At 51.3% G+C, this 22171-nt stretch overlaps 1 protein-coding gene across 1 annotated transcript in view; it reads left to right on the forward strand.

The window, feature by feature from the left end:
- The first annotated feature begins 2063 nt into the window (after positions 1 to 2063).
- HIP1 (huntingtin interacting protein 1) overlaps positions 2064 to 22171 on the forward strand; it is a 149265-nt gene continuing 129157 nt past the window's right edge. The window contains exon 1 of the mRNA XM_086691343.1: positions 2064 to 2251. Coding sequence (XP_086547469.1) covers positions 2132 to 2251 — 120 coding nt within the window. The 5' untranslated portion in view covers positions 2064 to 2131. The remainder of the gene's footprint in view (positions 2252 to 22171) is intronic.

The raw sequence follows: 22171 nt of genomic DNA on the forward strand, positions 1-22171 counted from the left end.
GGAGGCGGTAGCGATGCATCCTCCCTGCCCCCTACCCCTCTTCTCTGCTAGGCTTGGCCAGTGGAAGGCGCCAGTAGTAAACCAGAGATAGGAGAGCTAGAGACTAGTGTCTCCCAATGATTGTTTTTTTTTTTTTACGTGAGGCCACAGCTCTGGTCAGATGCCTCCCTTCCCAAGACTGGAGCCCCCAGTTGGTTGGGGTACAGCTCCCTTGCCCATGTCCCTTTAGGTCTAAGGCTGATAACAGCTTCCCACTGTTCTAATCCCCGGGTTCTTCATCCTCCCTGGTTGATCCTCAGCTTCTAGCTCACACCTTTGTATGTGTTCCTTCTTCAATTCAATTAGCCCTTCCAGTGTGTAATCCCTTCCCCACCACAGCTCTGACCCAGACGTCTTCACAGCCCCCAAACACGGCCCTCATCTACTGTCTTTTACATCCCCAGAGCCCACGGTTTGCTGATACACCTCCCTCAGGTCCTCCCACCTTGGCCTTGGCTCCCCTTCTGTTTCTGATTCTTTCTCCCCAGGTTCCTGTGTTTCCACCCATCACTGGCCCTTTGGCCTGTGCTGACATTGCTCTGCCCAGAAATTGAAGACATCGGCCTCTTCTTCAGCCAGCGCCCACACTGTGCATTTGATATCCTATGCCTTCCCAGACACAAAGCCTTGAAAACTAGGCGACAGCTCACTTCTGCCTCAGAGAAACCCAAAGGGAGCCACTACCCCCCAAAAGGTGAAACCAGTGTGTTATGCAAATATAGCCTCAAGGCAATTACCCCTACATCCCATGGCCACCCTGAAATCCCTCCTTATAGGGGGATTCTGGCCCCACCACTGCCTCCTCCCTCTCCCCACTCCAGGCATCCAAGCATATCCTTAAAACATCCCACGGGACATTCCTCATTTCTTTGTAGGCCCTCAATGTCTCTCACCTACTGCTGGAGTCTCCCTGTTGGTTCCCTCCCTTCCTCCTCGCCCCCATAATCTGGTCCACACAATACCAGTCCCCGAAAGCACAGGTCTGAGCAAAAGCCTTCCCTAGTGCCTGTAAAGGCCCACCCCCTCATTCACTTCTCCATTGAATGTGTGAATTTTTATCAAAAGCTCTTAGTTAAAAAAAAATTAATACTTTTCGTCACCTCCAGTTTTAAAACATTTGTCTTTAAAACATCAACATTAGCATTTAACGGGAAACTTCTTTCTTCGGCAACTCCGCTAACGATCACGCTTCCCTCTGCCTCTCGGCACCCTGGCTGACACCGAACAGGATGGGAGGGGTGGCCCCGAGCCGCATATAAACACAAACAGAAGCAGGGGTTTCTACCAACAAGTTTGTTCTGGCCGGCTCCAGATCCGGAGAGGTTTGGATAGGTGTCCCACTGTCCCACCCAGCGCCCTCGGGTGGGCGATCGTTACAAAGGGGATGGGCAGGGCTGCAGGGCAGGGTCAGGACGCGGGAGGAAGCAGAGGGAGCAGGGTGGGGGCCGCCACTCCGGCCGCCAGGTCTGGCCAACGCTGGCCCTTCCAGCGGGGACCTGGCCTGGGGCAGCGCTTCCCCGGGCTGCGGCCGCCGAGCCCGTCCATCCCGCGCTCTCCCGTCCCGCCCGAGCGGCGTAAACAAGGCTATTCCCAGGCGGCCTGGATTCCCTGCGGGAGGCCCGGCGCTCCAGCCCGCGTGACCCCCGCCCACCACGCCGGGAACCTGGCAGCGCCCGCCGCCGAGGAGAGCGCGGCTCGCGGGGAACAGGCGGGGAAAGCGGCGCGCCGGGCGTCGGGGGAGGGGCGGGCGAGGGCAGGTCAGGGCAGCCCCGGCCCGGGCCCCGCCCCCCGCCCCGCCCCCTCCGGGGGCGGCTGGAACCGGTGACGGACAGGCGTCCGGGCCGGTCGCTGCGCGCCTCGCGGTCCGGAGAGCTCCAGAGGGGCGGGGCGCGCGGTGGGGCTCCAGAGGGGGCGGGGGCGGGCGGGGAAGCCTCTGGGTGGGGCGGGGCCGCGGGAGAGTAGCAGCACTCCCAGCCAATAGGAGGCGGAAGCCGTCCCGTTAGCGCCGGATCCCAGCGGGTAGGGCGGGGCGGGCGGCGCCGTGGGGATCCCGGGGCGGCCGAGGGCCCCTGACTCGGCTCCGCGCGGCGACATGGACCGGATGGCTAGCTCCATGAAGCAGGTGCCCAACCCGCTGCCCAAGGTGCTGAGCCGGCGCGGGGTGGGCGCGGGGATCGAGGCGGCCGAACGGGAGAGCTTCGAGCGGACTCAGGTGAGGACCGGGGGACCCTGGGGCATGCGTGGCTTGGGCATCCCGAGAGACGCAGTGCCCGGGAGGGGCTTTGAAAGGGGCAGAGGTCTTCAGGCCTAGGGAGGACGGGGCAAGGGGGCCGCGAGAGGGAGCATCTGGGTGCTCAGGTCGAGGCGATCCTGGGGAGGTCGGGGACCCGGAGGCATCCCAGCTGGCCTGGGGAGAAGGGCAGGGCGGCTCCGAGGAGCTGGCACGACCCGTGGGGCAGGGCAGGGGTCACAGGGACGGTGAGAGCCGAAGGAACGGAAGAAGGACCGAATGGAAGGGGTGCCCTCTCAGCAGGGGAAGCGCATTGGGGGGCCACTCAAGTGTGGCGGCGGAGAACGGAGCGCTGGACTGGGATGAGAAGCGGGGAGCCCTTTCCTCCCCTCTCCATCGCTTCTGGGTTGCACTGACATTCCCCCCACCCCCCAACCCCAGCACCCCCTTCCTAGTGCCTCTTGCTTGGCTCACGCCACCCCCAGCTGTCGGCCTCCGAGGGCCAGGCTGCAGGGGTCTGAGCGGCGAGAAGGAATGTAGGAAATGCGACGTGTGGCCGAGCTTGGAAAATGGGGGCTGGAGGAGAGGGCCGGCCAGGGGCCAGGGGCCAGGGGCCGGCCTTTGGCCGGACAGCCCGCTGCTGGTCAGGATGAGCTGCCCAGTGATGCCCAGAGCCCTGACTTGGGATTTTGGTTTCATCCCCCAAGATGTGCCTGACAGCTAATAGGCAGACTGCCCTATTTGTCCAGCCTGAGCAGGGCTGGGGGCCAAAATTCCCCAGTGTCATCAACAAAAAGCCACAATCCATTTCTACCTCGGAGTTTGAATGCCTGGTGTATTGATTTGACTGAATAAAGCGGACATGTTTCTGGTGTTCATCAACTCGTTTGTATGCAAAATCCATTTCAAAGGGCACAGCACTTCTTTTAATCCCGGTGCCAAAGTTGCATGGGCAGATTTGTGCTTCACTCTCCCGCTCAGGATAGAACCTTTGAAGATCCAGCTGGGCCTCCACAGCCAGAGGCTGGTTCCCCTGCTGTGTTCTGCCTCACCCCCACCGCCAAACACAGTACAATGTGAAGGAAGGCCTTTGGGGTTTTAGATAGAAAGATTGCGAGGACCTGACTGTGTATTCTGTGTATGGAATCTTGCAAAGTAGAAAGCTTTTCACCCCCTGGGAACTTCATCTTCTCTTTCCAGTTGCCTCTGGCCCTTTGCACGTGTGTCTGGGTGGCGTAAAGTAGGGAGTGTCCCCTTCCTGGGTCATCCTACCCCAGGCGTGATGGGAGAGATGGCAGTTCCCTGCTGCCTCCCAGGGACCAGCTGGGTTTGGGTTTCTGGCTCTGTGGACTGGCCCCCTTGGAAGGAAAGAATCTTTCCGTCTGCTTGTCCACTGTGTGTGTTCCTGCCTCAACGAGCTGCCTGATCCTGAGGCTTCTTGCTCCAGGAAGCAGTGTGAATAGTCTTCTTTTTTTTTAATGGGAAAGGAAAAGAAATAGGTGTTCTTTTATGATAACCCATTCCGTCTGGAGTCTCAAATCAGTAAAAACTGGAGCACTAGAGGAAGACACGTAAAACTTTGACCCATTATAGTGATGGAAATTAGATTTGCAAAAGCTTCCTTCTACTCAGGACTGGCATGTCCCCTCGCTATCCAGGGACCACCCAACAAAGGAGACTCTAGGTCAATGTTTGCTGGTATTTTATATGTGGAACCCTTGCGATTGGCCACACCTGACCGAGTGCCTTGTTTTGGGGGTGGGGGGGAGAGTGAGGAGGTAGGCTGGGGCAGGAAAAGAGAGATTCTCTATTACTGAAACCGTAAGGGGGGGGTATGAAAGCAAAGAAAAGAGAACAGTCCTAAAACTTGGCATTAATCAATCTGCAAAAGCTCATTTTGTTTAATGACTTCAACTGTATCCAATGTATTATGAGATATAAAAATGAGCTAGAAAATACTTTTAATGAGTTGAGAGACCATGAGAATCAGCCGAGGTGTAGTGATAATTGTAGCTAATTATTGTGTTTGCCGCTGTTCTAAGTACTTTGCTGTATTGCCTTCTTTAATCTCAACAAGGACCCATGAGGTGGGCATCAGCCCCATTTTCCATGAGGAAATTGAAGCACAGAGAGGTTAAGTCACCTGCCCAAGGTCACACAGCTGGAAGTGGTCCCAGCCTTTAACCACTGCGCTGTGTTGCCTCTGAGGCAACAGTGGCACCCAGTGCCTCTGGGTAGAACGGTGGCATTGGAGTGTAAGAGGTTTGAGTTTCATAGCTAGGCACTTGGTTAGGCTATATGACCTCGGGCAGACCTTTCTAAGTTTTCCTTATTATAAAATAAAGATGATACTTACCTTACAGGTGTATTGTGGGAGTTAAATTAAATAAGAGGCGTGAAGGCATTTTTGTAAACTTTGGGACACAATTTCAGTGATTCTTGCTGTAATCTGGGGAGACCGAAGGAAGCACAAATGTTAAGTAATGGTGCAGGCTGTGATTAACTCTTCAGTAGGGGGGCAGAAGTGTTCCTAGGTAATGTGATAATTACCGAGAGCACATGCGGAAAGTGCAGATTGGCGTGGGTGTGGAGAGGGGTTGGGAGCCCTCACCAGGACCTAACTGCCATTCAGCATGAGATAGTCCTTGCTGGGTGGAGAGGAGGGGAGGTGGGCATTCTAGAAATGGGGAATGGCAAAGGACACGTCTGGAGATGAGAGCAGATGAGGTTAAGTGGCTGAAAAGCAGAATTGGCCACTCCCGCCTCTCAACCCGTAGCACCTGTTACCCTGTCCTGTCACTCTCTGTGTTGCCCTCGGTAAACTAGGAGCTTCATGAGGACAAGACTGTGTCTTTTTTTTTTTTTTAAGTTTATTTATTTATTTTGAGAGAGCACGCAAGCTGGGGAGGGGTACAGGGAGAGGGAGAGAGAAAGAATCCCAAGCAGGCTATGTGCCGACCGAGCCCAACTCAGGGCTCGATCTCGTGAACCGTGAGATCATCACCTGAGCTGAAATCAAGAGTTGGACACTTAACCAACTGAGCCACCCAGGCGCCCCATGATTGTGTCTTGCTCTCACCTGTGTCCTCAGATGCCTGTGTCAGTGCTGAGCCAGCTGTAGGTGAGGGTAGAAAATGATTGGTTAACCTCAGCAGGGAAGCCCTCGCCTGGGTTAAACTCAGCTGTGGGCATCAGGTGGCATCTTTAATTACTTGATGCTTTTTCCTAACAGCCCCTGAGTGCCCTCCTGGTCCTTTGTCTCCTACACCCTCAGTCAGGAGCCGTGCCCCATGCCCATGAGAGGACTGTGAATTCTCTGCCTTCCTCCTAGTTAGGCCAGCATCCCTGCCAGAGTGGGGACCCCAGACCCACCTGCCGCAGCCCCCATCTCCAACCTGATCCTTGCTGTGTCCCCCATCCAGCCCATCACAAGCACCCTTCAGGTTCTAGGGGAGTGAAAAGTGGCTCTTGCCCTCAAAAAACTTGCTGGGGTAAAGATACCTTGCCTGGAACACTTTACAGTTTATACAGCACGTTTTAGCCATCGTTGGGGGCTCTACTGTGGTTGGGTATTAAACACCCTCATCTTACGGGTGAGAGCTTGGTAACTTGCCCAGGGCCACCCGCTGGTGACTGAAAAGCAAGATTCAGATCCAGGACTCCAGGTCCCAGGCCCCTTCTACCATGCTGTCCTCATGTTGGCCAAGGAGGGCAATTCTGGAATGAACCAGGAGGGCTGGCACCCATAGACAAAATTCCCTGTCTGTATTTGCTTAGCTGGAAAATGGTTTTCTCCATGGTTTATGTTTTCACCATCCATTTAGTGAGCAGAGAGCGTGGAGGGGACACAGAGATGGGTAAGATAAAGAGACCAGCCTGAGGGAGCTCATGAGTCAGCAGAGAGGTGGACCAGCTACTGTGGGGCTCTTCTACACAGAGGACTTACAGCACCAGCATCACCTACTGAATGAGAGCTTGCATTTCAGCCAGAGCCCTGGGTAGCCCTGGGCACCCTGAAATTTGAGCACCTCTGCTCTATGGTTGGTGATTGCTAAGGTCAGAGGAGGCGTTGGGGCTCTGGAAACACAGAGCCTTTGGTCACAATCTCTTCTGGTGGAGCCCGCCACAGAGTAACAGGATCCCAACCAACCGTGAGCTGGAAAGAGCCAGGAAACTCGGGTTCTCGAGAGGAAGAGACAGAAACAAATATTTATTGAGGGCCTGGTGGGCACTAGAAACATGCTGAGTGATTTATAGCCATTATTCTATTTAATAGGTCAGGCTCAGAGAGGCCAAGTGACTTGTCCAAGGTCACGCAGTGAGTAAACCAAGAAGCCAGGGTTCTGAAATCTGATGACCAAAACGTCAGGGGGTGTTTCTACCATTTTGCTCATGATCTTCAGCTCTGGCTTTGATTCACCTGCTCGAAAATTTTGGGGTTTGAGCAGAGGGATCAGGGCTTCTTTTTAAAAAAAATTTTTTAATGACTATTTATTTTTAAGAGAGACAGCGTGAGCAGGGGAAGGGGCAGAGAGAGAGGGAGACACAGAATCCGAAGCAGACGCCAGTCTCCCAGCTGTCAGCACAGAGCCCAACATGGGGCTCAAACCCACAAACTGTGAGATCATGACCTGAGCCGAAGTCAGACGCTCAACCCACTGAACCACCCAGGCGCCCCGAGGGATCAGGGCTTCTTGACTCTGGCTGCACAGGAATGGTTTCTAACATAAAAGGTGCTGTCCCCCTCCTGTCCCCTGCTTGCTCTCTTAGTTGGTATTGGAAAGGTAGAGAGGATGCTAAGAGCTTTCTTTGAACTTGTGGTTCTGTACTTTGGTTTCCTCCCATTGATGATAATGAGAATAGCCAACATTTATAGCATTTGCTGTGTGCACATGGTAAAGGCCTTTACGAGCCACACCTGCTCCCAGTTCTTGGAAGGAATTTACAAATTATCCCTATTTTACAGATGAGGAAATCAAGGCTTAGACATGTCAGTAACCAGCCCAAGGTTCTGAAGTCAGGGTCAGAGTCGGGACCCAAACTCAGGAAAACCAGCCCCGGATTGTGCTTGATTGTCACCCTGGAGTCACAGCCTAGCCCCCTCAGCTCTCTTTCTCCCCCTAACAGTTGGGTCCCCAAAGTGCTAACCTCACCCCACTTCTCTTTCACCTTCTGTCCACTTCCTCTGTGCTCAGCAACTCTGATAGTTTCTTTTCTTACTTCCTGTGACGCCACCTCCTGAGTTCTTGGCCTGTGTGACCACTTCCCATTGGACGTTTGTCCCTACATAAACCACACATGCTCCAGACTCAACTTTGGGCCTCCCCAGCCTCTGAATGCCAGTGTCTGGTCCTCGCTGGTCCCCTTCAGCTCCTTGGCCTCCACTGTGAGTCCTCCCTTTCCTGTTTCCTCACAGCCACACTGTGTTCTGTGATGTTTCTCTTGTCCACTGCTCTGCTCTGCACTGTTCCTGCCCTTAGTACCTCTTGCCAGTGTTGGTGTAATCCCCTCCTTTCTGCTTCCCAAATAGCCTGGGGCCAGACGGGTTGTCTCTAAAGCCCAACACTGGCTTCTGTAACCCCCTTTTTTCAAGAACCTTTGCTGGGTCCCAAGAAGCCCTGCATGACGGGGCACCTGAGGGTCCCTGGTGCCTCTCTCTTCCGGGCCTTAACACCGCATCCCTCCACTAGACCGCCACTGCAGTCTCCTCCAGCCAGATCAGGTATTCCAGCAAGCAGGGGCCCGTAGCTACCGTCTGTCTGTCCCATTCACCCAGGTCACACCGTGGCTTCTCTCCCAGACTGTAAGCTCTTGGGGGCAGGGTCTGGCTCTCCGTGCTGAGCGAGCCCTTGCAGGAGGCAGGCGCTGGGCCTGTTTGCCAAATGTGTGGATGTAAAACAGTTGGAGGATCTACTGGGAGCCTGGGTGCTACAGGCAGGCCTCTGCTTGCAGAGTACTTTCCCTTTGCACATTTTGGAGACTCTCCCTCTGTCTCCTTTGATTTCTCCAATGATTAACTCTTACTAAGTGACTGCCCTGTGTGCCAGGCTGGTGCGCCCAGGGTATCCTTTTAGGAGAGAGCCTGCAGAGTCTAGAGATGGGATTAGGGCTCACGGTCGATGATTTGGATTTCCGTTGAGTTCCGAACACTTTATAAACATTCCCAGAACACGGGCTTGGACTTCCCAAGGTTTCTTTCTGCTTCGGGTGGGGCCATTCTGAGCTAGAAGGTATTACGGGGAAGGGAGAGAAACTGGCCTAGTGTGTCCCAGGCACCTGATGGCAGTGGCCTGCGTACTGCTGCTGGAGTAAGGGATGTGCACACGAGTGCGGAATAACGTGAGAGTGCTCCCTGGGGAGTGAGCAAATCTGGCCCTGCTACTGAATTTCTCCGCTCAAACTGGGGAGGCCGGGCAAGATTTCCAGCTCTCAACCATTTGGGCTAATAAAATTCCTGTAAGCGGGTTTCCACCCTGAGGAATAGGGACCCGCGCTTGATCGGAGCTCTAGGCTGCTCCCTTGAGAAGCTTCCACATCCCCCCCTGTATGTAGACTGGGGCGCATGAAAGGATGGGGCTGAACCTTGCTTAGAATGGGATGAGGAGCACCCACGTGGCCGGAGAGCTGAGTCCCCGCCCCACTTGGGCACTGAAAGGGCTCCTTGCCTGGCATGTCAGCAAGGCACCGAGGAGGACTGTTCTACACCCCTTGTCCACCGGCCCACTCACTCCACACCTTGGGACAAAGTACGGAGCAGACCCGGGTGGGGGGTGGCAGGGCGGTGGGCCAGCGGCCAGTGCTTCTCCCGCATCCAGAGGGTTGATGGCCTGGAGAGGTGCCCACCTAGGAAAGGGAGCTTGTCAGCCCCACCTCCTGGCAGGGTGGGGGCTGCTTCCTGTTTTCCTGCCCGGGCAGGCGGGGAGGAGCCCTGTTCCTGGCTCGTGGGCAGTCCAGTCTGACACAGTGCGGGCAGAGGGACGGGGATTGAAGGTGTCCTCTGGCTGAGACGGTGGAAGGGAGAATGGGGATTTTCTTGGATCTGAAAGGTTGCTGCTGCCGCCTCTGTTAGCGCTACAAGACAGCTCTCGGGAAGCTGGTTGGGGCCGTTCAGGAAGCCAGTGTGGCCGATTGCTTCTGATTTTAACTGATAGGCAGTTTATAAAGCACATTTGCACATAACCTCCCTTCAGCCACAGAACAGCCATGTGACAAATAGTGGGCCGTTCTCAAGTGTGGTCACTGAGGCTCAGAGAGCTTAAGTGACTTGCCCGAGAGCACTCAGGAAATGGGCTCGCAGACGCTTGAACCTGGTGGGTCTTATCTCAAATTGTGCTTTTTCTAGATCTCCCTTTAAAGCTGAAGCCTGGTCTGGGGCTGGTAACTTAGAAAAATGACAGATTTTTTTTTTCTCTCTAAGTCTTTTCCAATTGATTTATTTGGACTTCTGAAATTCCTCCCAGAAGATTTTTGCAACACACATAACTATCAGAGGGCCTGTTTCCAGAATGTGTAAAAAAAAAAAAAAATCCGAAAAGAGATCAAAGGACCGCCTAAATGAAAAATAGGCAGGAAGAACTTCACAAAAGAGAATGAATGGCCGATAAACATATGAAAACGTGCAACCTCATTAGTAATCAAGGAAATGCAAATTAAAATTGCAATGAGGGGCACCTGGGTGGTTCAGTCGGTTAAGCATCCATCCTACTTCGGCTCAGGTCATGATCTCACAGTTTATGAGTTCCAGCCCCGCGTCGGGCTCTGTGCTGACAGCTCAGAACTCGGAGCCTGCTGCGGATTCTGTGTCTCCCTCTCTCTCTGCCCCTTCCCCACTTGCACTCTGTCTCTCTCGGTCTCTCAAAAATAAATAAATGTTAAAAAAAATTTTTTTTAATTGCAATGAGAAACCACTATGTACCCATCAACATGGCTGAAATAAAAATGGAAAAAAAAAGAAACACTGACGGTGCCGAGCATTGGCAAGGGTGCAGAGCAATGGAAACGCTCGTGCATTGCTGACGGGGCTGCATGTTTGTGCAACCGCGTTGGGTAGCAGCCTGGTGTTATCCTAAAATTAAGGATGTACAGACTCAAGAGGCCAGCACTTTTCCTGTTAGCTGTATATCCAACAGCAGTGCACACACGTGCCCCAAAAGATCTCTGGAAGCATATTCATAACCACCTTTTGCACCAGCTCCAGACTAGAAATAATCCAAAAGTCCTTAACAGTCGATGGATCACTGACTGAATCGTGATATGGTCTCTCCTCGGGATACTGCACAACACGGAGAATGAAGAAGCTGGAGTTACGTTCAACAACGTGGATGAATCTTACACACAGAATGGTGAATGGAAAAAAAAAAAAGGCAGAGCCAAAAGGACACCTTCTGTATGCTTCCATTTGTATCAAGTTCACAAAACAGGCAAAGCTAAACTGGTATTAAGTCTGCTGCTTCGACGGTAAAGCAGTAAAGAAATAAGGGGAAATAGGGGGGCGGACGATCACCATAAAAGGCCAGATAAATATTGTCCTTGGATGCAAGGGAGGTTAGTGATTGGGAAGATGTACAAGGAGAGTGGCTGAGGTCCTGCCATCAATCTGTTGATTGGTCTGTGTAGTAGTTTATGATAATTTATTAAGCTGTACATTTTATTTTGTGCACTTTTTCTCTATGTTATATTTCAAAATACAGAAGGTTAAAAAAAAACCTCCTTCCAGGGAGTAAGAGACAGTGTCTTGAGAAGGCCAAGAACTTACCACTTACATGCCCACCCACCGTTTGAGGTCTCCCCCAAATATAGCTTCCCCTGTGAAAACCCTTCTTTTTTTTTTTTTAATTTTTAATGTTTATTTATTAGAGACAGAGACAGAGACAGATCATGGGCATGGGAGGGGCAGAGAGAGAGGGAGACGCAGAATCTGAAGCAGGCTCCAGGCTTTGAGCTGTCGGCACAGAGCCCAACACAGGGCTCAAACCCACCAACTGTGATATCATGACCTGAGCTGAAGTTGGACGCTTAACTGACCGAGCCACCCAGGCACCCCAAACCCTTCTTTTTTTTTTTTTTTTAATGTTTATTTATTTATTTTGAGAGAGAGAGAGCATGAGCAGGGGAGGGGCAGAGAGAGAACCCAAAGCAGCCTGTGCTGTTAGTGCAGAGCCCAACACGGGGCTCGATCCCACAAACCACAAGATCATGACCTGAGCCGAAAATAGGAGTCAGGTGCTTAACCAACTCAACCACCCAGGCGCCCCTCCCCTGTGAAAAGCCTTCTGATGCAGCTTTTGACTGAAGACACACAAATATCCAAGCATCATGTTCCATGCCCCGCTGTAACAGGTAGTTGTGAAGTTGAGACTTATCATTAGACCGCACTGAGCGTGTTGCCCTCGGCTTCCATTCATTTGTGTCTTGTGTCTGCAGCGGCAGACGGGCCCTCAGGTCCTCCCTCGTCTTTCAGTGAGTCACTCCATGTCTCGCAGAGGGAATTACACACTGGCTAAGGCTCAGGAGGTCCGTGAAGTACAAAATAAATCAGGTGATGAAAAGTTCTCAAGGGAGAGAATGAGAGAAGAAAGTGTGGTCTAGGCTCAAAAGAAGCATATTTGAATAAAAGCAAAGATCTGGGGTGGGGGGGGGCACCTGGGTGGCTCAGTTGCCTAAGCGTCTGACTTCGGTTCAGGTCATGATCTCATGGTTCGTGAGTTCAAGCCGCGCATTGGGCTCTCTGCTGTCAGAGTGGAGCCCACTTCAGATTTTCTGTCCCTCCCGCCCCACGGCCTCTCTGCCCCTCTCCAGCTTGTTCTCTCTCAAAATAAATAAACAAACTTAAAAAAATAACAGTAAAACTAGTTAAAAAAAAAAGATCTGGGTGGCGGACTTGTGGAAGACATGACCCCACGCTTAGCTTGTGCTCCACAGATGTAGATCGAGTCTTGCTTGACGAGCAATGTGTGAGAACCTGGGAGCTTGGGGGATGTCTTGAGGGAACATGGCCGAAATGCTGACCTTCTAACAGTGGTTCTGTGAGGTCCCTGTCCTGCTGCATGGTCCCTGGGGCCAACCCACAATGACAATGACAGTTCTTAGTTTAGACAGTTGTTGGTGTGTGTGTGTGTGTGTGTGTGTGTGTGTGATTACGTCTTACTGCCTGTCATGTGGCCCTTCTGCCATATTGATCTGGAAACTAATGCTTTCTCTGGTTTTTCTTGGGTCCGTCTTGACCGATGCTATATTCTTCCCTCCCATTTTCCATGATCCTTCAGAAAGAGATTGACAGGCATGAGCTGTGTGGTTTTGCCTCTGAGCAAGATGCAGGGCAACTTCCCTTGAAGTAACAGGTCAGCCCAGGACTCTACCTCTCTGGGCCTGGCACCTGGTAGGCATGCCAAGACTCTGTGTTGAGAACCTTATTCATCTTTGAAGCCTCAGGCTCCTGACCCAGCATCTGGCCCTGAGTGACTCTTGATAAGGGTCCATAGAATGAAGGATGAAATATTTTGAATGAAGCCCTGATGAATGTCAGCCATTTTTGGTCCCAGTTCTGAACTGTGAACCCTAAGAAGTATACCCTGACTCTGGGTTCACGGGAGCACGACTGGAGCCAGCAAGAGCCAGGGCCCCTGAAGAGACCAGCTGTCTGACGTAACTCTGGGTGGTTCTCAGGGACTTCCTCTTGAACGTCAGCTCCCTGACTCATGCTTGGAAGTGACTTGAGGTGCCCTGTTTTCTTGAGATTCTTATTGCAGGAAGGGACCTCCCTGTACAGCCTTCAGCCCATTACTGCTGATAAAAAACAAAACTACCCCAACACACCTAGACCCGAACTTTGTCTCCTGCCACAAACTGGCTCACGGTCCTTTGTTCTCAGTCCTAGAGAATCCCAGTTTATAAACCATCCCTGACCCTTGAAGCTGAAATTCTTGCGGCCATTTTGACCTCCCCGCATTCTGCGCCCCTGCGGCTAGGCATGGAGTCCAGTTGTGTCTTCTTGACTCCTCGATTGTTGTCCATATCGCTCCTGCTTTGCCACCCGCTGCTTCTGCCTTAGCTCAGACCTTTTTCTGGAGCCTGGGCTACGTCTTGCACAGCCCAGCTGGCCTTCCTGCCACCCAGCGTCGCCCCTCGTGAGATCTACCCTCCCTTTGGCTGTCTTAACGAGTTCTGTTTTAAAAGGCATACCTGCTTGTATCACTCCACGTTTTAATTTTTTTTTTTAATATTTATTTATTTTGGGGAGAGCGTAAGCCGGGGAGGGGCAGAGCGAGGGGGACAGAGGATCCAAAATGGGCTCTGCGCTGACAGGCTGACAGCAGCAAGTCCAGCGTGGGGCTCAAACTCGCGAACCGCGAGATCATGCCCTGAGCCAAAGTCGAACACTCAACTGACTGAGCCACCCAGCGCCCCTATAACTCCACGTTTTAAAAGCCTCTTTGTCACTCTAAGCTGAAACTCAAGCATATGGGCATTGCACAGAGCCAAACTTTGCGCCCCACACCCCCCCCCCCCAGCCCTACTCTATCCCAGCAGCCCACTGCTTCACGCCTCTGTGTGTCTCCAGGTGGCACACCATTCTTTTTGGCCTGGAATGTCGCTCCCACTTTTTCCACTTGGCCACATTCCTCATTCTTGAAGTCCCACGTCCGATGGCCCCCTCTCTGGGAAGTTCCTCCACCACTCTTCTGGGCACATCTACGTGATGGTATTTCTGCGTGTTTCTGTGTCAACGTGTTGATCTGGATGACCGTCCGTGATGGACTGTGAGTTTCCCTGTAGCTTAGCCTTCTTTGCAGCCCCCACCCCAAGCATGATGCTCAGGGCCCCGCAGGCCCTCAACAAATGTTTGCTGAGTGAACTCATGACGCGTATTGAGGACCTGACTGTATTTGATTGTTGCTCTAACCGAAAATGGATTAGGGCCCAGATCCCATTCCAAGGCAGGTGCCCCATGCTGGGGTGAATGTACGTGGTCTCTGTCACATTGGACTGAAGCTGTAGGTTTGGCTACGGTGGGGGGGAGAGGAGAGCCTGCTTTAGGAGCGGAGGATTCAGTGGGAGGGACGCTTTCCAGAAAGAGGCTTGTGCCTGCAAGAGTCGGTGTGCTGGGAGCCAGTATTCCCGAAGTGTGTCCCACAGGTGGGATGACAAGGATGTGGTAGGCAACACAATATACGCCCCCCTCCCCCCACATTCACGTGGCGAAAAGGGCCTTTGCAGATGTAATTAAGGACCTTAAGATAGGGAGAGTAATCTGAACTTTTCCCAGTAAGGAACGCAGCTGCACCAGCACCTTGAATTTAGCCCAGTGAAACCGAGTTAGCCTTCTGACCCGCAGGACCGAGAGCTGATAAACGGGCATTGTTTTAAGCTTCTAAATTGGTGGTAATTTGTTACTTTGGCGATAAGAAGCTGATACGGGATGATAACAGGTAACTCACGCTCTGGGACAACAAACCTCATGGAGCCCTTGCCTCGCTGCACAGACAGGCCACCCTTTTTAAACCCGGAGGGACACTTGTTATTTCATCTGTGCTTATTGTGGCCATAGATAAAACATTGCGTTTCCACACTTGGTGCCTATTCACAGAAATCTTATACTGGGAAAACAATTCAGCAGCCGTTCAGACATTCTTTCCTGCTGCGCCATGGGGTCCTTTGGTGCAATTCCAAGTGTGAGGGTCACAGATATAATTTACTTAACCTTACTTTTTTCTTTTTCTTGATCAAGCCCTGTGCTGTCTATTAAAAAAGGCGGGCGAGAAATCCCTTTGTTTTCTCTACGATCATGATGACGTCTTTGCTCGAAAGAGAGCTGACTTGTGGTCAGGAATCAGAGGTGGTGATAAATGAACAGCTTCCCTCGGGGTGGCCCTGCAGTGTGCTGGTCCTTCTTCAGGGTCACCAGGGTGGGCTGGAGTGTGCCTGGGTAGTCCTGGCAGCCAGGAGCTCCCTTAACACTGAATTAAGAATTGGGAACCCTCAGGGCACCTGGCTGGCTCAGTCGGCAGAGCATGAACGCTTGATCTCTGGGTTGTGAGTTCGAGCCCCATGTTGGGTGTAGAGATTGCTTAAAAATAAAATCTTTAAAAAAGGGGGGGGCGCCTGGGTGGCTCAGTCGGTTAAATGTCCGACTCTTGATTTCAGCTCAGGTCATGATCTCGTAGTTTGTGAGTTCGAGCTCTGTGTGGGGCATCTGTGCTGATAGTGCGGAGCCTGCTTGGGATTCTCTCTCCCTCCCTCTGTCTCTGCCCACATTCACTTTCTGTCTCTCTCTTTCTCAAAATAAATCAACTTAAAAAAAGAAAAGAATCAGGAAGTCTTGCTTCTCCTGGCTGTGGTTCCCCCTGCTCCATCATGGTCCCTACCTCCTACATACAGGTCTTCAGTCACAGTCGTGAAATGAGGGGGATTGGCTGAGATCACTCTGAAGGTTGAGAGACTTGGTGATTCTGTGAAAGCACAGTTATTGACTAAAGCAGCAGCCCTGTGAGAGTTGACTGTCTTTTGACAACACCTGGCCCTTGTTATTCCAGTTTTGCTGTCCCGTTTCTCAGCTTCGAACACGGAATTCTGTTTGGCTTTCCTTCTCTGTGAGACCTTCCTCTGTAGCCCTGGCTGCACTTAACTTCTATGGGTAACTTCTTCTGCATTGGTCAGAGATGGTCTTGTGCCTCCCCGCCCACCAAGAACTGGCCTTCCAAAGTCACTCACACAGGAAAATTACCTAGTGAGAAGTCTTTTGCAGTTGGTCACTTCTGCCCAAGCACAGTCTTCTGTAGGACCACCAGGTACATCTGCGTAGTCTGAGCACTGCAAAACTCCGGGAGCAACTTCTGATCTTGGGCTTCCCGGGGTTAGTCCGTTAGGCCAAGGTGGTAGCACATGACAAAAATGATTTTCCAGAAAAGCTCTTTGATGCTGACTCAAAGGCCACGCAGGGTGTCCAAAAGGGTGCCATTTTGTCTTCTGCCAGCCTGCTTCACGCGTTGACCTTCCCTCCCTGGTGCCTCCCATTTTCTGAGGTGTGGCCTCTGATCCAGTCCAGTTTCCCAGAGGAAAGTGAGGATTAGAAAAGAAACTTCAACTCACCTAGGGTCCATTCTGCAAATCCTTGCCCAGATTTGAGGCAGACCCAGCCTTGTGTCTGGGTCCAGGTTGTGCCCCAAGACTCTGTAAAGGTTAGGAGCATGGGCTTTAGGTCCGGCGGGTCACCTGCCATGGGTTCCAGGCAGGCTGCTTTACAGAGACGCTGGTGGGCATAGCTTGATCTGACTCAGTTAAGCAGAGAGCCATGGGAATAGCATCTACGGTAATGAAAATACCTACCTCACAGGCGGTTGAAAGCATTAAATGACATAATGCAAAGAAAACGCTCAGTGCATTGCCATCCATATAGCGAGCACTCAGATGTTTCAGCTCGTGGGGTGCTTGGGTGACTCAATCAGTTAAGCGTCTGACTTCGGCTCAGGTCATGACCTCGTGGTTCGTGAGTTCGAGCCCCTCATCAGGCTCTGTGCTGACTGTGCAGAGGCTGCTTGGAATTCTGTCTCCCTCTCTCTCTCTGTCCCTCCCCTGCTTATGCTTTCTCTCTCTCTCTCAAAATAAATAAAGTTAAAAAAAAAAAAAAGAAGAAGTATCAGCTGATATTATGATTCTCTTACTAGTACTTAAGCACATCTAAATTTGGGGGACTAGTGTACTACTGGGCACGGGGTAGGCTCATGGCTGTGAGATAAGTAAATGAATGGATCTTGGCTTCCTTGTTGGTCTGCTGCCCGAGGACGCCTGAGTTGAGGGTCACCTAGATGAGGAAATCCCACATTTTCAAGGGTGGGCACAGAACCACAGGAAGAGTTACCAGGAGATCTCAGGAGGCGATTGCTTGGACCATGACCCCCCCACACATTGGCCCGCCTTTGCACCGGACCTGGGGAGGGATGGCGTGCTTGGAGGAATCTGTCTTTCTGGTCCTGAGTCCCAGGGCTGGCTCAAATGTCGGCTAAGATGACAGAGGGCATGCAGAAGGAATTGTCTAGTCTGGAAAGACAAAGTCCGAAGCGAAGGCACAGACAGGAGGGCAGAACACTGGTGTTTGGGTCGCGGCTCTGCCTGTGACCAGTTGTGTGATTTTATTTCCGTTGAAGGTCTGCATGTACACAGTTTCAAGGGTCAGATAGCAACTCAGACTTGTCACCACAATCCAGGAATGTCCTGGTCCAGCACTTTGCTCCTCCCCAACTATTTCCTGCTTCCCAGAAGCACACCACTTTTAATCCTTGAAACTGCTTTCGTCATAGCCATTATTGTGAACCTCATTATAGCCATTATTGTGAACCTGCCATTCTGGAAGATAAAGATCTAGCTTTCATCCGCATATATGCTCCCCCCATCCCCAGGACACTTTTCCTCCTCTGTGCCGCTAGAGTTTTAACTCTCTATTCAGTGTCAACTTTATCACGACCCTGGAAATGCCAGGAGCAGCTGAGTATATGTGGTGTCTTTTCCTTTCCTGCCTAAGTTTTTGTTATTCCCAGACTAATGAATTGTTTTCATTTGCTTGCTTGGGGTTCTGTGTGCTTACCACTGATTCATCCACAGCTCTCCCTTAATATGCAAATCTCCACTTACTCATTATGGTGGGGGTTGCCTCGGTTTCCCCATCCTAGGTCAAGTGAGAAGGCGAATGAGCAGGAGGTTGGAGGGAAGTCAGCAATCGCGAAGGTGACGTCAACCAGCGATGATTGTTGCTGTCTGGAACTTTCTTCCCAAACCTCTAACTGGAAAGTAATTATAGGGCAAGTGAAGGGGTGCCTCCCTGTGCACAGTGGGGATTAAGGCCCACCTAACTCGAGAGGCAAAGTCAGCCAAACCGTATAGGGCCGTAAGGAGTCTGGATCAACTCACAGATGACTTAGCCGTGACTTTTTAGGAAGGAAAGTCTGAGCAATTAAGGGTATCCTTATGTCATAGGGAAAGACCTGGACCTCACAGACCCCTTTGGGGGCCTCATTGGAAGCAGAACTTGGGGCTGATTGGACAAGACTGATCTGGTGACACTAATGATATTTTTATGGAAAGAAAAAGTTTCCTCTAATGCCTTAGAAAAACAGTAACTGTCATAGCGATGATGGTGACTGGTGACGGTGTGGTCATCTCCTTCACACCCTGCTCAGGGGACGGCTCAGAGCCTGGGGTTTCTTTCTATTTAGTCTCCGTGCCATTGAACGTATTCAGAATGTCTTTTCTCATGGGAAATGGGAAATAAAACCCATTGGTAGGAGAGAGTCTTAAATGCCTGGGGTAAATTCTCAGCTACTATTCTGCCTTAGGCCTCAGAGTGAGGGGCAGGCTGGGTAATGAGTGGCCCTGAGACCCTCCCAGCCTCTGCCTCCTCATTTGCAAATGACTTTATGTAATAGTACAGGCCCACAATTCCTTGTCTGCAGTTCTGAGATCCCGAAGGTCTGGAAGACTACAGGTTTATTTCAGAGTGTGGTACCCGACCTGTACTTGTCTGGGCCTGTTTGTAGACTTTGTTATGTGCCCGTCTTAGAATGGAAGGTCCTACGATATGCTGCAAAGATGACCTCGTTTTGGGGCGCCTGGGTGGCGCAGTCGGTTAAGCATCCGACTTCAGCCAGGTCACGATCTCGCGGTCCGTGAGTTCGAGACCCGCGTCGGGCTCTGGGCTGATGGCTTGGAGCCTGGAGCCTGTTTCCGATTCTGTGTCTCCCTCTCTCTCTGCCCCTCGCCCGTTCATGCTCTGTCTCTCTCTGTCCCAAAAATAAATAAACGTTGAAAAAAAAATTAAAAAAAAAAAAAAGATGACCTCGTTTGATCAGAGGGTGTTGCCCAAACCCTGAAGTTCTAACTCCCCAGACACACATGACCCCAGAAGTTTGGGATAAGGGATCAGGCCCCTGCAGCACCAACTCCACTGTGTTGTGGCAGGGTTTTGAGCAAGATACTTTAGGGATGAAACATGAAGCCTTATGCCCGGCAAATAGTAGGCGCTCAATATATGTTAGCTGTTAGGAGTCATCGGTTTTAGAATCCTATCTGTAAGACTAGGAATAATTAGGTTAACCATTCAAGTCCAATTTCTTCCGATCAGTCAAGGTCATATGAATGAGTTTGAATTGGAAAGAAGTGAAATGGCAGCTTGGCGTGTACTAGAAAGAACTGGGTGCAAATCCTGTCTCTGCTGCTTATCACCCCAGTGACCTCAGGCAAATGCCTTAATTTCTTTGCCTCAATATTCCCATCTGTGTAACGGGGATAATAATACCTGTCTCATGGGGCTGCCTTGAGTATCCAGAGAAACCCAAGAAACGGGTATGTGAAAATGAATGGCTCCTGACAGATACGCTGAACTGGGCACATCACCCGAGTGGTTTTCTTGCTAAAAGTGCGTAGCCCCAATCTTATCATGAGAAACATCAGACAAAGCCAGTGAGGGATGTTCTACAAAATAACGGACTAGCGGTTCTTCAAAAACGTCAAGGTCTTGGGACGCCTGGGTTGCTCAGTTGATTAAGCGACCGACTTCAGCTCAGGTCATGATCTCATGGTTCATGGGTTCAAGCCCCACGTCAGGCTCGGTGCTGACAGCTTGGAGCCCAGAGCCTGCTTTGGATTTTGTGTCTCCCTCTCTCTGCCCCTCCCCCAGTCGTGTGCACGCTCTCTCTCTCTCTCTCTCTCTCTCTCTCTCTCAAATATACACATTAAACAGCAAAATGTCAAGGTCTTAAAAGACCAGGAAAGACTAAGGAGCTGCCACAGACCGGAGACGAGACAGTACGAAGTGGGATCCAGATTGGGTCCTGGAGCAGAAGGAGGACAATAGTGGGAACACAGGAAGCAATCCAAATGAATTCTGTAGTACATAGTTGGTAGTATTGCACCCAGGTGAGCTTCTTAGCTTTGATGATTTTCCTACGCTTATGTAACATGTTAGTTAGTGTAAGGGGAAGCTGAGCAAAGATGTACGGGAACTCTGAACTATTTTTGCAATTCTTCTTAAAGTCTAAAATTATCTCAAACTAAAATGTTAAAAAAAAAAAAAAGGAATGGCATGTTGCTTGGCCGAGCTTAGTCAGGGCTAAGTAAACGTGCATTCCCTGGCTCCCTTGGGTCATCCGGGGGACATTGGAGACGCACATACGCAGGGGGGCCGATCACGCAGGGGGGCCTATCGGTGGTTTGTGAGGAGGGAAAGTGTGACTAATCCAGGCTGCATCGGGGGAGGGAGAGGTCCTGTGCCTGAGCCGCGAGGAGCTTCCCTGACCGTCCCAGGTCTTCCGGCAGAATCGGAGTGGGACCCGCGTGTGCGGTCTGGGGGACGCACTCCGTCAGCCTCCACCTGTCGCTGCAAAGAGTGGTCAAGCCCTTTGCAGTCAGACAATCTCAGTTTCAGCTCCAGCTCTGTTACTTGTTATCTCTGTGGACTTTGGGGAACTTACTCATCTGTGGTCGGAGATAACGTACTGGCATCTGGGCTCAATGAGTGGGTTCAAGGAGAGGGTCCAGAGCAGTAGCCAGTGCTGAGGGTTGTTTCCTTTCCCAGATGGCACCAGCAGAAGTGCCCCCCTCCCACCCTCTGGGTTCCCCACAGCACTCACTTTGTGCTCCCCCGAGAGCCCTTTCTAGGGATGGCCTCCTAGGGTCCATGGCTTGTGCATCCTGTTTGCCACGTGACCTAGCGCTCCTCTAGGCCCCTGGGCTTTCAAGTAGGAAGATGTGCAAATGTACTGAGTGGGTGAATGAACAAGTGAGCGAATGAATGAGTGAATGAGGGAGTGAATGAATGAGTGAGTGATAAATGAGTGACTGAATGAATGAGTGAGCGAATAAACGAATGAGTGAGTAAGTGAAGGAATGAGTAAAAGAGTGAAGGGGCGAATGAGTACATGCATGAGTGAATGGGTGAGTGATGAATGAGGGAGAGAATGAATGAATGAATGAGGGAATGAGGGAATGAATGAATAAGTGAATGAGTGAGTGAATAAACAGATGAGTGAGTGAAGGAGTGAGTAAAGGAGTGAAGGGGCGAATGAGTACATGAATGAGTGAATGAGTGAGTGATGAATGAGGGAGAGAATGAATGAATGAGTGAGTGAATGAATAAGTGAATGAGTGAGTGAATAAATGGATGAGTGAGTGAGTGAATGAATGAGTGAACAAACGAATGAATGAATGGAGTAGCGATGCCCCTCCTGCCTCTCTGAAGGAGGGCTGTGTACTGACTGTATATGATCACTGGCTCACATAGCTGCCCCGTGGCAGGCCATTCTCGAGGATGCCTTTCGAAGTGTTCAGACCGAGCACACCGTTTTATTATGATTTTTCTCCCCCTATCTTGGGTGCCAGTCACCTATCCAGAAAAAGCAATTACCTCCTTTTCTTACACCGAACCTCTCAAGCCTTGAAGCTGTGTGTTAGTAGTTCAGAATTCTCCAGGCCTCTCTCCTTGCTGCTGAGAACTTTTTGCCACAGGAAATCAGTCTCATTTTAAGGGCCAAATAGTCACTAAATATAGCCTCCCAGCACAGATATTTAAAGAGCTGCGTTGATGATGTTATGTCTGAACAGAGACGAAGGGGAAGAAAATTTTTTTTTTTTTTTTTTTTTTTTCTGGAAAGAAGCATGAAGTTACACCAGCATTTCTATGGGTCTGCAAGGAACAGACTGACGGTATGGTGTCAATGTCTTAGTTATGGGATCGCCGGCTTGGGCCTCGGAGTTTAGGTTTCTGGTGCCAGGCATTTTTTGATAATTCCTCCTTATCTCTATTTAAAAATGACTCCTGCCCTGGAGAGTGACCTCCGATGAGTGTGCCCTCCCCGCCAAGCCCAGGAGAGCTGCCCTCCCCCAGCTCCGGGACCAGACGGGGGTGGAGTGGGA

This window comes from Puma concolor, chromosome E3 (genome assembly GCF_028749965.1).
Source record: "Puma concolor isolate L17-30 chromosome E3, mPumCon1.1.hap2, whole genome shotgun sequence".
Taxonomy (NCBI): Eukaryota; Metazoa; Chordata; class Mammalia; order Carnivora; family Felidae; genus Puma; species Puma concolor.